General features: G+C 36.9%; 1 protein-coding gene across 2 annotated transcripts in view; it reads left to right on the top strand.

Annotated features, from left to right (window-relative positions):
- The window catches only part of LOC106868036 ((E3-independent) E2 ubiquitin-conjugating enzyme UBE2O), an 84,149-nt gene that overhangs the window by 69,707 nt on the left and 1,174 nt on the right, over positions 1-13,268 (top strand). For both annotated transcript variants that reach the window (XM_014913136.3, XM_014913137.3), the window contains 6 exons: positions 2,292-2,389; positions 3,000-3,062; positions 6,608-6,811; positions 8,652-8,709; positions 9,165-9,286; positions 11,142-11,221. In XM_014913136.3, the coding sequence (XP_014768622.2) occupies positions 2,292-2,389; positions 3,000-3,062; positions 6,608-6,811; positions 8,652-8,709; positions 9,165-9,286; positions 11,142-11,221 (625 nt within the window). The remainder of the gene's footprint in view (positions 1-2,291; positions 2,390-2,999; positions 3,063-6,607; positions 6,812-8,651; positions 8,710-9,164; positions 9,287-11,141; positions 11,222-13,268) is intronic.

Below are 13,268 nucleotides of genomic sequence, written 5' to 3'. Positions count from 1 at the left end.
GACTGAGGACTGGTGAAACCGGATGGCAACACCAGGCTCCAATCTAATTTGGCAGAGTTTCTACAGCTAGATGCCCTTCCTAACGCCAACCACTCAGAGAGTGTAGTGGGTGCTTTTACGTGTCACCCGCACGAAGGCCAGTCAGGCGGTACTGGCAACGGCCACGCTCGAAATGGTGTCTTTTATGTGCCACCCGCACAAGAGTCAGTCCAGGGGCACTGGCAACGATCTCGCTTGAAAACCCTACGAAGGCCAGTCAGGCGGTACTGGCAATGGTCACGCTCAAAATGGTGCATCTTATGTGCCACCCACACAAGAGCCAGTCCAGGGGCACTGGCAACGATCTCACTTGGCTTGCCGAGTCTTCTCACGCACAGCACATTTCCAAAGGTCTCGGTCAGTAGTCATCGCCTCGGTGAGGCCCAATGTTCGAAGGTCTTGCCTCACCACCTCAGCCCGGGTCTTCCTGGGCCTACTTCTTCCACGGGTTCCCTCAACTGTTATATATATACATACACACACATATATATATATATATATATACACATATATATATATATTGGGTCGTCCTGTAAATAATGCAGTTTTCTTATACTTCTTTTATTTTTCAAAATTAAGATAAACAAATTTCTTTTTTAATCTAAAATATACTCAGCTTCATTTTCTACAATGCTCTACCATCTATCTGGTAGACTTGTAAGGCCCCTTTTCCAAAATTCACTTGTCCGTGATGAAAAATACTCCTCTAGTACTGTTCTAACCTCTTCTACAGAACTAATTTTTTTCTGTCTAAATGATTTTGAAAACTGCAGAATAACTGATAATCAGATGGGGCAATGTCCGGTGAATATGGTGGGTGGGGCATCATTTCCCATTCAAACTGCTCCAGCCTTTGGAATGTCATTCTCGCTGTTTATATCCAAATATTATCCTGATGGAAGAACACCTTTTGTCTTGAAACCAAAGATGGTCTTTTTTCTTTAAGCTCTGACTTGACTGACTGATTGAATGATCAAATCCAAGCTTCTCTGTTCGTTGCTCAACAGTTATGATGGAATTTTGTTCCACGAGGGTTTGTAGGACATTCTTGTCAAGCTCTACAGATCTTCCAGGATGTGGCTCGTCTTCTAAGCTGTAGTTTCCAGTTTGGAATTTCTGGAACCACCGTTGACACTGGCTTACACTTATCCGATCCCTATATATTGCATTGATATTCCATGCACTTTCTATTGTGTTGTTGCTTTTATTCAATTCATACAGCAAAATATGCTGAATATGCTCCTTTGTCACTTCCATTATAGCTTTGAAAAACTGTTAAAATCGAACTGCACTTTTCAAAACTTGCACTAAGAATAAGTACATGGTAAAATTACTACCTGCTTTTATAGCAAGTTGATGCAGGTAGTTTATCCCATCCCCCTCTGACTTTTAGTTCATGCAATTAAAAAACTGCATTATTCAAGGGATGACCCAATGTACATATATTGCATATGAAGTGAGTAGAACCCATTTTATCACTCTTTCAACTGGAGCAAACAGTCATGTGTTTTTTTTTTTTTTTTTTACATACAATAACTATTGTGAGATTTGAACCTCCAACTATGTGGTCAGTTGTCCAGTAACTTGACAACTCATCCTTTTTTAATGTTAAAATAGCTTCAGCTCTCTTTTTTAAAAATTTTATTTTTACTTGAAATTTCCAAAATGCTGCTAGATTTTGGAGTTTTTCTTTCTGTAAGAACAGAATCTTTGTATTTAACAGAAATGTCTTTGTAGGTACAAACTTACTGTTGTAGTTAGGATGTTTTCCCCAGAACTGCATGGACACTGTTGGCCTGTATCCTATTATAACCACAAGTTGACTAGTTTCTTGTGAGTGAAATTTTGCATATGGAAACTGGGGAAAAACTGGCTTATATGTGAGTATGTGTGTATGCATGCATCAGTATGTGTGTGCGCATGAGCACGTACTTCTTGACATGAGTGTGCTAAATGTGAACAAAAGTCACCATTATACAGCTGATGTCATTTATTTGCAATCTTCCATGAAAACATGTCCAGCCATTGGAGCTGTTTATCATTCAGAGGATTATAAGAAATATTATCATACATGGAAACAAACAGGTGAGGATTGGTAACAAGAAGAGCATTTTCAGCTGTCGGGAAACCTGCCTCAGCTACGTTGTGTTTGACCCATGCAGGCATGGAACAGTTTTGTTAAAGCATTAATAATGAGAAGGAGGACGTTTTTTTTTTTTTTACTAACTTTATTTTACTTTTACTTCTTTCAGGCTTCCAAATCGTTGAGGGATCTCTAAGTTGTCATCATTTCTGTAATCATACTCACCTCAGCAGCCAAAGATCTTTCTTCATGTCTCTTAAGCGAGAGGTTAGTTTGTAATTTGTCTATGTTGGGAGCTGTAATTCTTATGATAGGAGCTTCTGAAGAACTCAAGGTTGAAGTCTCTAGAATTTTTTGAGTTTTTAATTATCTTGTCATAAAACTAAATCAAATTTCAAAATAATAATTGTTAATTTTGATATACATTTTATTAACCTTTTAGCATTCACATTACTCTGTCAAACACAATGCTTTTTTATTCACATTGTTTTGAATTAATCATCTTGTGATTTCAAGATTTCAATGATGTGATTGTATATGCTTTGAATGTCATTGTAAAGGAAATGTGATACATCAGATCTAGCCAGTTTAAATATAAAACAATATTTATGCCAGATATGGTTTGTTTAAATGCTAAATGGTTAAGGAGTTAGTAATTTGGTATTGGTATTAATGTAGTTACATATTACAAAGAATCTTAACACATTAACAGCTCCTAGTCATTCATTTTCATCCCTCTTTACCATTAAGAGTGGATAAGGTGAATATGGAACACACATATGAGCAATAAATTGAATATGTATTGCCTGAGTACCCACTTGAACATAATTCATCCTTTTGTTTGGAAATTCTATTTTTATTTTCTTTTTCTTTTTAGTCAAAGTTATTAAAAACTAGTCTTCCTGATGGTATTTTTGTTAAAGAATTTGAAGAGAGAATGGTATGTATTGATTTTTCCTGCTTTCATTTTTTTTTTCACTACTTTTGTTATTTATATATAAATGTATAATCATTTTTGTGAGTTGTTTGGATCTTTGCTAAATCTTTGGAAAATAGATATTCTCCAGGTTTCTTGTTTGTTTCATCTTCTTCTATTGTAATAATAGCAATACCATATATTATTGTAATAATCCTTTGTACTAACGGCACAATATCTGAAATTTGTGGGGAGAGGACTGGTCATCTACCCCAATGTCCCACTGGTACTTAATTTATCGACGCCTGAAGGAATATTATTGTAATAATAATACTTATAATATATTCTTAAGAGCAATATATATGCTGTAATGTAAGCTGTAAACTCTTACTCAATTGTGTTGTGGTTATTTCCCTTGAGTCATTTTTGTAATCTTGATTTGAAGTCAATCGTTTCAGTCAACTTAATTCCCCAAGTTCAAACAGAGGATTTGTACCTTATAAGTGTTATAACTGCTTAGTTCAAAGTAAATTGACTGAAAAAAAGGAATATCATTGTTAAAATTTCTTTTCTATAATATAGTTTAATTAGATTCTAATTTGTTGTACTCTTAGTACCCATGACCTATTACAGGGTTTTTGTGATTGACAGGAGGGAAGGAGGTGGGGGAGATATCTTCAAAACTGAAAACCTGCCCCAAATACATTCAACAGACTGGATTTTGATAGTATGTTGTCAACTTAATATGACAGTCCCATGAAAGGGAAGAATGCTACTGTTATTTAGCCCTAGGAAACACCATTTCCTGTTGGACTTGACACATTTCCTGTGCCCTTATGTTTTCAAAGTGGAGACAAGCACCTCCTCGCAGCAAAGCCAGCATCCAGAGACTGGTTTCAGAGTCATTGCTCGTCATCAGTCTGGAGTAGCATGGCTTGCTAGCTTTATTCTTTATTACAAGCACATTGGCTCTTACAAAGAAGGGACAAGCAAAGACAAACAACACAATACAGTGGGGTACAAAAAACATAGATTGAATGGAATTATGAATATAATGATATAATGAAAAATGAAATGTCTTACCTGCACACCCCACACAGGTAGTGTTATTTAACTGTTTATGTAACACATTATTCACGAACAGTTCATTATTCTTCTTTACAACGTTTTTTTTTTTTTAAGCATTATTTTAAGTTTTACAAATTTCACTTACTTTCAATTTACTATGTACTCTATTATGTCGTCAAATGGTACCACTGGTGGTAGTTTGTTGCATTGAACCAGCAACTCCGTTATTACAATTTGTTCACCAACTAATTCTTTTAATCTCTCTCTCTCTCTCTCACTCACTATCTCACTCACTCACTCACTCAAAACTGCCTTGTTGTCTTCAGTATCCTCATTCCCCAATAATTTTACTCTGATTACATTTTTCAATTTAGTGATCCGTTTCTCTATTTCTACACTCTTTTTATACTATCATCATCCTCACATTTTTTCCTTTCGGTACTCCTTCCTGTTTCCCATCTCTATTCTCTCCTAATGTTCCTGGTTTTTGTGTCGCAACCATCTCTGTCTCTCTCTTACTCTTTATTGTTGCTTCCTTTCCTTTCCGCATACTTGTTTTTTCTTCTGTAATTTTCTTTTGTGTTATTTCTGTTCTTTCAATTCGTATCACCTCTATGTTGCCTTTTCTCTCTTCTTTTTTTTTTTTTTTTTTTTTTTTTGCAGGCTTTTTGGTGGTGAATATGCATTTTCATCTCTTTTTTCTTTTTCCAACTGAGTATTTTCCTTCTACATTTTCCATCTCTTCACTTACTTGGCTTTGTACTACCACTCCTTGTTCCACCTCCTCCTCCTGCTGCTCTTGTTCTACTTCTTGTTTCTGGGGGCACCTTGCTTTCATGTGTCCCCGTACTCCACAGTGGTAGCAGATGGGAGGTCTTCCCTCCACTACCACTCTTAGTTCAACATCCTCTGGCAGCATAATTTCATCTGCAATTTTATGCAGGTCTGGTAAACTGATTTGGACCATCACCTCGAGGCTGTATCCAAACCAGTTTACCTCTGTTGTCCTCATGACCTTCAGCACATTGGTCTCCTCCTCCGTGTTGAAGAGGATGGCTGACACCAGCCACGCTTCATCGATTTCTGGGGGCACTCTGCCAATCCTAACTCTGGCTGCACGTTTGCCACAGTAGGTTGGCTGTAGTGCCCACTCTTCTGACCTCAATGGCACCATGGAGCGCTTTATTGTGTCCTGTTCGGTTGCAAACCCTACCTCCACTGTGCCATACTTCTTGACTCTGGTGTAGAATGTCATTAGGTGTTTAATGTCCTTAAGACATTCTTCCATTGCTTCAACGGTTGCTATTTCCACCCTTTTACTTGAATTTGACAGCATTCTATACACTACAGTTTTTTTTAGCTGTTTCCTCTATTGCTTCTTTTGGCGGGGTCAGCCTCAGGCTGTTTCCTTCTTTAACTATGAGTTCATTAGACTTTTTCAATCTCTTTTCATTGAACTTCACTTCTTTCACTTGCAAAACATCATTATTCAAACCCCTTCCTGTTGCTGCAGCATAATTGACAGCTGGTTTGGTCTCTATTACTTCGTTGCTTCACACTTGTCAGAAATGACAAGAAGATTTTCAGACAATATATTCGTAAAAATCACAGTTCACAATAAAATTAACAGAAATTTTTCCACCCTGCAGAGCGAAAATTACTGTTTTTCAAAGGACAACAGTTTGATTTCAATTAAAGTATTTCACTTCAAAATAACATAAATTTACAATAAACAGAACAGGAAACGAACTCCCTTACCGCAGGTAACAAACTGGAGACAACGTGTCGTAGACAAAAAAGGCATGGCCTTGCTGGCTGTCGATGCCTATCCACCTTTGAAATACATTCACTGATTTTTGAAAATAGAAATAATACATTTCTAAATCTTTCAGAGAGATTTATGCAGTAGCAGCACGATAAAGTGATGGTATGTTGTCAACTTAATGTGACAGTCCCATGAAAGGGAAGAATGCTACTGCTATTTAGCCCTAGGAAACACTGTTTCCTGTTGGACTTGACACATTTCCTGTGTCCTTATGTTTCCAAAGTGGAGACAAGCACCTCCACCCAGCAAAACCAGCATTCAGAGACTGGTTTCAGAGTCATTGCTCATCATCAGTCTGGAGTAGCATGAATTTTGTTAAAAGCAACCAAGATGCCAGGCCATGGTGTTAAATCAGGTCACTCATTAAGTCTACCACTGAAGAAAGTTGTGGGATTTTAACTCTAACACAAAGAACTGGAACAAACACCACAAGGCATCTGATCCAGTATCTTTACAGTTCCACCAGTTTATAATCTTAGATTGGTACTTTTATATTGATCTTGAAAGGATGAAAGGCAAAGTTTACCTTGGTGGAATTTGAACTCAAGACTGCAAAGAAACAAAACTATCACAGTGAAACATTTTATCTGACACTGCAACAACTTTGCCAGTTTGAATAAAAGTCTGTAATTCTTATCCTGAGTTTGAATATATTTTTTTTATTCTTTATTCTCAGGACTTATTCTCAGTGATGATAGTTGGGCCTTCAAATACTCCCTATGAAGATGGTCTATTTATTTTCGATGTCCAGTTGCCAAATGATTACCCTGCATCACCACCCAGGTTCCATTATTTGTCCTACTGTGCTGATCGACTCAACCCTAATCTTTATGAAGATGGTAAAGTCTGTGTAAGCTTATTGGGTACTTGGTCTGGCAAGGTAAGTTACTTAAATGCATTTTACTATCAACAAATGTAATGAAGGTATTTTATTGGCAAAATGACCATTCCGAAATATAATATTTTCAAATACATTTAATTTAATTTCATCATCATTGTTTTAACTTCTACTTTTCTATACTTGCATGGGTTAGATGGTGTTTACTGAGGCAGATTTTCAACAACTGGATGCCCTTTCTGTCACCAATCCTCACATGTTTCCAAGCAAGGTGATATTTCCCCATAGCCAGATGTGTTTTCACAGAATATTAGAAATGAATAATGCTTGTATGACTGTGACACTCATTTACTACCATGTGATGTCAAGACAAAGTAACACAAACATACATATACTCACGAATATATGTATATACACTAGGCGGACATCCAGCCATAGAAACCATGCCAAATCAGACTGGAGTCTGGTGCAAACCCCTAGCTTACCAGCTCTGGTCACACCATCCAACCCATACTAGCATGAACATCGAATGTTAAATGATGATGATGATAGACACATAAACATATACAATGAGCTTCTTTTAGTTTCCATCTACCAAATCCATTCCCAAGGTTTTGATGGAACTGGGGCTATATTACAAGAAACTTGCTGGAGGTGCCATAGAGACTGAATTTGAAGCCATAGCTGAATGTGCACACAGTTATTTCTAATGGCACTGGATCATGAGATTTCCAATAAAATTTCCTTAGACCCTTTTGATACCAACCCACTTGAAACTGTCTCTGGCTCTCTAGTACAACTGTCTTGTTTTCAAAAGTTCTCAATTAAAATCTTCCACCAAACCTTAGTCACAATTTATGTTCCAAACATTAGCTTAATTATTTTACTAAATTCTTCGTTATATTTAAAATTAATTGAAAGAAACACAAAGCATCTCAACAGAAATATGGTAACAAAAGGGCTAATATATATCATTTGGTTCTGCTTGGAGACATTGAAATTATTAAAATATTGTTTCTTTTAAGAAACATTGGTCATTTGTCGGCTTTGATCAACAGGTTGTAAAGCCTATTGATAATTTAACAGTAGATGTAGTCTTCATGTGTTATTCTCATATTTTTAATTTAAATATTTATTACCTTTTTACTCATTTACTTGTTTCAGCCAATAGACTGTGGCTTTGCTGGGGTATCATGTTGAAGGGTATAGTTGAACAAATCAACCCTAGTACTTACTTTTAAGTTTGGTACTTATTCTGTCAGGTTCTTTTTGCCAAACTGCTAGGTTACAGTGGGCATAAACAAACCACCGCTGGCTGTTAAGTAATGATACATATGTACACATGCACATATTGTCAGCTGGTTTCTCTACAGTTTCTGTCTACCAAATTCACTCACAATACTTTGATGTGGGGCTAAAGTAGATGACAGTTGCCCAGGGTACCACATTGTTGGATTGAATTCAAAACCAGGTGGTTGCAGAACTTCTTAACTACAAGGCCATGCCTGTACCTAAAGAAAATAAACAATCTTTGCATAGTTATTTGCAGAACTGTTCTTGTATTTACTTATTTATAATAGGCCTCAGCAGAATGTTAGTAATATCAAAGTTAAAGTGAAACCTGAAAATATCAATTCTTGAAGTCTCAGTCAATAAATTAAAATACCAGTCTACTATTGAAGACAATGACATCAACTAGCCCTGCCCTTCAAAATTACCAGTCTCGTATCTGAATTAGAAGTGTTACAGTAGAAATACCTTTTTATATATTTTGAAATTTTTTTTGTACAATTGTAGAGTAGTAATTGATATATATACCTTTTGGACAGCAAACTATTATATATGTATTATATTATACATGATTGTTTCTTGTTGTTAACAGGGTAATGAAGTATGGACGCAGGAGTCTAATTTACTTCAAGTACTTGTTTCAATACAAGGTATGTATTTGATTCTGAATCTTAGTTTTGGTTAATTCCTGTGTGAGAGTTCCTGCTGGTCTAAATCTTTGTAGAGAAAAAGGCTGTTGAATGAATAAGGGCTTAACAATCAAAAAAAAAAAAAAAAAGGAAAAGAATAGTAACAATAATTAAAATGAAACTTCCATGTTTGTTACCATGCTGTTGTAACTGAATTGAAATAAAGATGAAAATAATGTAAATATATTTGATGTTGGCATTTGGAAGAGCATCCAGTTATAGAAAACATTGGTTAACCAGTTTCACTTATGTTTTGGATTATACTTTCGGGAAAAAAAACAAAAAAACATAAGCATCAGTGATATAATGATTGATTTTCATAAAACTTTCTTCTTGAAGCAGCTGTAATTGCCGTACAAAATTATTTTCCTGATTTCCTGTTTTTTAAATTTAATTTAATTTTTTTGTACTTGTAGGTTTAATTTTAGTGGCTGAACCTTACTACAATGAAGCTGGTTATGAGAAACAGCGTGGGACTCAGCAGGGAGTAGAGAACAGTCGGATGTATAATGAAATGGCTATAGTGAAAGTTGTGCAAGTGAGTCTCATTTAAACACAGGCTTCTTTTGATGATTAACATCATAATGTTTGACCTACAACATTCCCCCCCATTTACTAACCATAGTGCACAACTTTCTCTTCCCAGAATGCCTGGCCATGTTTTCCCTGCAGTTGACTTTATAAGTTGTTCAAAAGCATCGATCATATTGACTGCACTGGTCTCTGGGAAATTTGCAAAGGCTATAGGTACAGTTTCTGCCTCCTGATCAAACTATAGACTCAGACTTGAGCTCTATAATACATAAGGTTAGAGCTTAACCTATTTTCTATGGTATATATGTGACTGAGCTTACAACATTCCCCACTGAGGAGGACACCACTTAACTCCCCAATTATTGCTGGAACTCTTTTGCATCTGTGAGTGCAACCCTCTGACCACTAGGCCACTTTCCTTTAGACATAGGACAAACTATTATTATAAAATAAGCTGGTGCAGTGAGCTTGAGTAAGAAAATAGTCAATCTAATTAGTGGTGAATCCTCTGGATATCATGATAGCAAATGGGTTATTACCTGTGTAGCTACTGAATCTAATTAGAGCAAACTACAGCTCTACATGAGTAAAGGTTTGCTGTTCTTGCTTTTCAACTTTGTCATCAACTGGAGTGGAATGTTCTATGCAGGATGTTTCAGATGTCTCATTGAGACCAAATTTCACTCAAAGGATTTCAATTATGCTGTCAATCTTGCAATAATGGCAATATTTATATGGATTTCCAGCCTGCTGTTGAATTCCTCAGTTTGTATGCAGTGCATGTTGGCATGAAAAACCAGTGCAGTCAAGTCAAAGCTTATATTCATTGGCATCTTGCATTCTGAAAGGTTTGCCATTGTATTTGAAAATTTAAGTACCTTTGTACCATCTTCACAGGCCAGGGCAAAGATGAGATAGATGTTTATATCAGTTTGGTGCACGCTGCATTCTGTTCTCTTTAGGATCAGCTTGTCTCTGGTTGGAGACTTTTATAGCCACAAAAATTTACCTCTACTTAGCGCTCATTCATATCATCCTGCTGCATGGCCAATGAAAGCGACAGACTTGTGCATTCACAAGTTGGATGTATTTGACCATGTTTACCTTTGCTGAACCCTCTGTTTTCATGCTTTATATTGTGTTAAACTTCAAAAACCATCATCGTTGTCAGATTGATTTCCTCGAAGAGCTCATGCTGAAAAGGCGCCTAGGTTGGTTTGTTCGTTCACTCTATTATTGATTGCGATGAACTCATGATGTTGTAACACCATCGTCCCTTCATAGGGTAATGTAAATGGTTGAGTGAGCAGCTGATAATGTAGATTACTACAAATCGGTTCGGATTTTGAATTGATATCCGTCTTCATGTATATGGTATCTGCTATTGGAAACTCAGTATTGACAATCTTCACGTAAGGTATTTGTGATTGCTGAGCATGGTTGGTTTCAGTTCGTGGTGCTATAAATTCACAAGTAAGATATGTATGTTTGATGCTACAGCATTATTTTATTTTGTTAATGATGATTACAAAAACCTTCTATATATTCTTGAAACAACTCAGAAGACATATGCAATGTATAACTGTCTTTCCTGTTGCTAAATACTGGTACTTGTGCGAGTGCCACATTAAAAGCACCTTGTACGTACTGCAAAGTGGTTGGCATTAGGAAGGGCATCCAGCTGTAGAAATCAGTAGTGATTTACAAATAGAAGATGAACACAATAACTATAGTAAGGTTTGAGCCCTTAAACTCTATAGTAAGATTAATTTTACAGAACTTTGGATTCCAAAGTTAAATTTAAAAAAATATTTTTAATGTCTTTATTAATTTGTGATCTATTTTATTTTCATCTTCAGTCAATGAGCAATATGGTTAACAACCCACCAAATGTGTTTATCCATGAAGTTCGTGATCATTTGCGGGTCAATGGTCCAAGGTAAGCTACTCCTTTGTAAAATGGATCAAATACTCAATGATATGCAGTTTGGGGGTAATATTTTCTTTGTTCTGCATGGTACCAGTAAGGTATTGGAATTGATTTAATCACCTGTATACTCTATTATTTATCATTTCTGAGGATTGGATTGGTTTTATCTAATTCAATAGATTTGGTATTTCATGATTTATTTTGTAATTGTTTATAATTAGGTGTTGTGGTTGAGAAATATGGTTTCAGGTTCAGTCCCACTGTGTAGCTCCTTGGGCAAGTGTGTTACAAGACTAAGGCTTTCTTAGTGAGAGGGAAAACAGAAAAAAGCTCATATGTGGGTGTGTGTTGTGTGTTTGTGTCTTGATATGACGTGATTGTTGTAAAATGATTGTCAGTCATCCAAGCAGTGTTATTCATTTTCAGTCTTCTGTGAAAACATGTCTGGCCATGGGGAAATATTACCTTACTTGGGAACAGGTGAGGGTTGATCACAGGAAGTCTGGCTGGCCTTAGAAAATCAGGGTTAATGAGAGCATCTCCTTGTGACCACTCAGTTTGCTAGAAATACCAACCAAATCTCTCAAATTGCAAAAGCAAGGATAACATACAATAATGTAGTATAGATAGCTATGTATGACAAAGACAGACAAGATGGTCATGGTTAGATTGTCTTCAAGCAAAGGTCTGTATAATTAATTGTTATCTTGAGTCTTAGCTGCAGTAACTTGCTTGCAATATTTAGCAAACCCATTCTCCATTACTCAAGAAGACGTGTCCTCAGTGGCAGAAATGTTAAGGCTACTCCCCATGATGAAGAGGATTGGCCTGCAAGAGCCCTGTGCTGGTGCCACATTAAAAGCACCTAGTACATACTGCAAAGTGGTTGGCATTAGGAAGGGCATCCAGCTGTAGAAATTATGCCAAATCAGACTGGGACCTGGTGCAGCTCTCTGGCTTGCCAGCTCTGGTCAAACTGTTCAACTCATACCAGTATGGAAAGCGGACATTAAAAGAGGATGATGGGGATTTGAACCAACTCACTTTTGTAATGTTCTTTAAATTTTAATCTGGTTCACCTGTAATGAAAACAAAGTGGTCACTACTTGACAGTTGATCTCAGATACACACTAGATGTCCTATGTCTGTCTCATTTTCATCATTTAACCTCCAGTTTTCCATAGTTGCGTGGGCTGAATGGAATTCATCAAAGTAGATTTTTCTATGGCTGGACGTCCTACATGTTGCCAACTCTCAAATGTTTCCAAGCAAGTTGATATTTCACCATTGCCAGACATGTTTTTCATGGAAGACTGAAAATGAACAACATTGTATGATGATGTTTGTTTGCAACCATCTCATGCTGTCATGACTAAGGTATGCACATGCATATGTATAAGTGTCTGAGGGGAGTGTGAAAGGTTTCTTTCAGTTTCTGTCTACTAAATCCATTCTCAAGGCTTTGGTCAGCCCAGGGCTGTAGAAGACACTTCCTGAAGACGCTCTGCAATGGGACTGAACCTGAGACCACATGGTTGAAAAAGATTTTCAGCTACACAGCCATACCTAGTCTGCAAAAAAAACATATGATCCAATATACTAGTGTATTTGATTTAATTAAACCCAATTGGCAGTCATTAGTGTTGGATTAAATGCTTCAAGGTTGCCAAACTCTGGATTCTGGCTTCAAATCTTGTCCAAGTCAATTTTATATTTCTTACAACATCAATAAAAAAAGCTACCAATGCTGGGTGGTGTCAGGCAACATGCCTTGTTGCCTCTGTTCTAGCTCTGTGTGTTAGGACAGCAACACTTGCATCAACATTGGTGCTAAGTTGTGTCATCTCAAGTCAGCAGCCTTTCCCTTGGACAAACATTGGTGGTGTGGCGACACAACTTGCATGTATGGACAACTGCCAGTCTTCTTCAAAAACCTTTGCCCAGGCTTGCGTCCACCTGAAATTGGTCAGCCCAGGGCTGTAGAAGACACTTCCTGAAGACGCTCTGCAATGGGACTGAACCTGAGACCACATGGTTGAAAAAGATTTTCAGCTAC

This window comes from Octopus bimaculoides, chromosome 9 (genome assembly GCF_046866305.1).
Source record: "Octopus bimaculoides isolate indiv1 chromosome 9, ASM4686630v1, whole genome shotgun sequence".
Lineage (NCBI taxonomy): Eukaryota > Metazoa > Mollusca > Cephalopoda > Octopoda > Octopodidae > Octopus > Octopus bimaculoides.
This window is presented reverse-complemented; position numbering and strand designations above follow the sequence as displayed.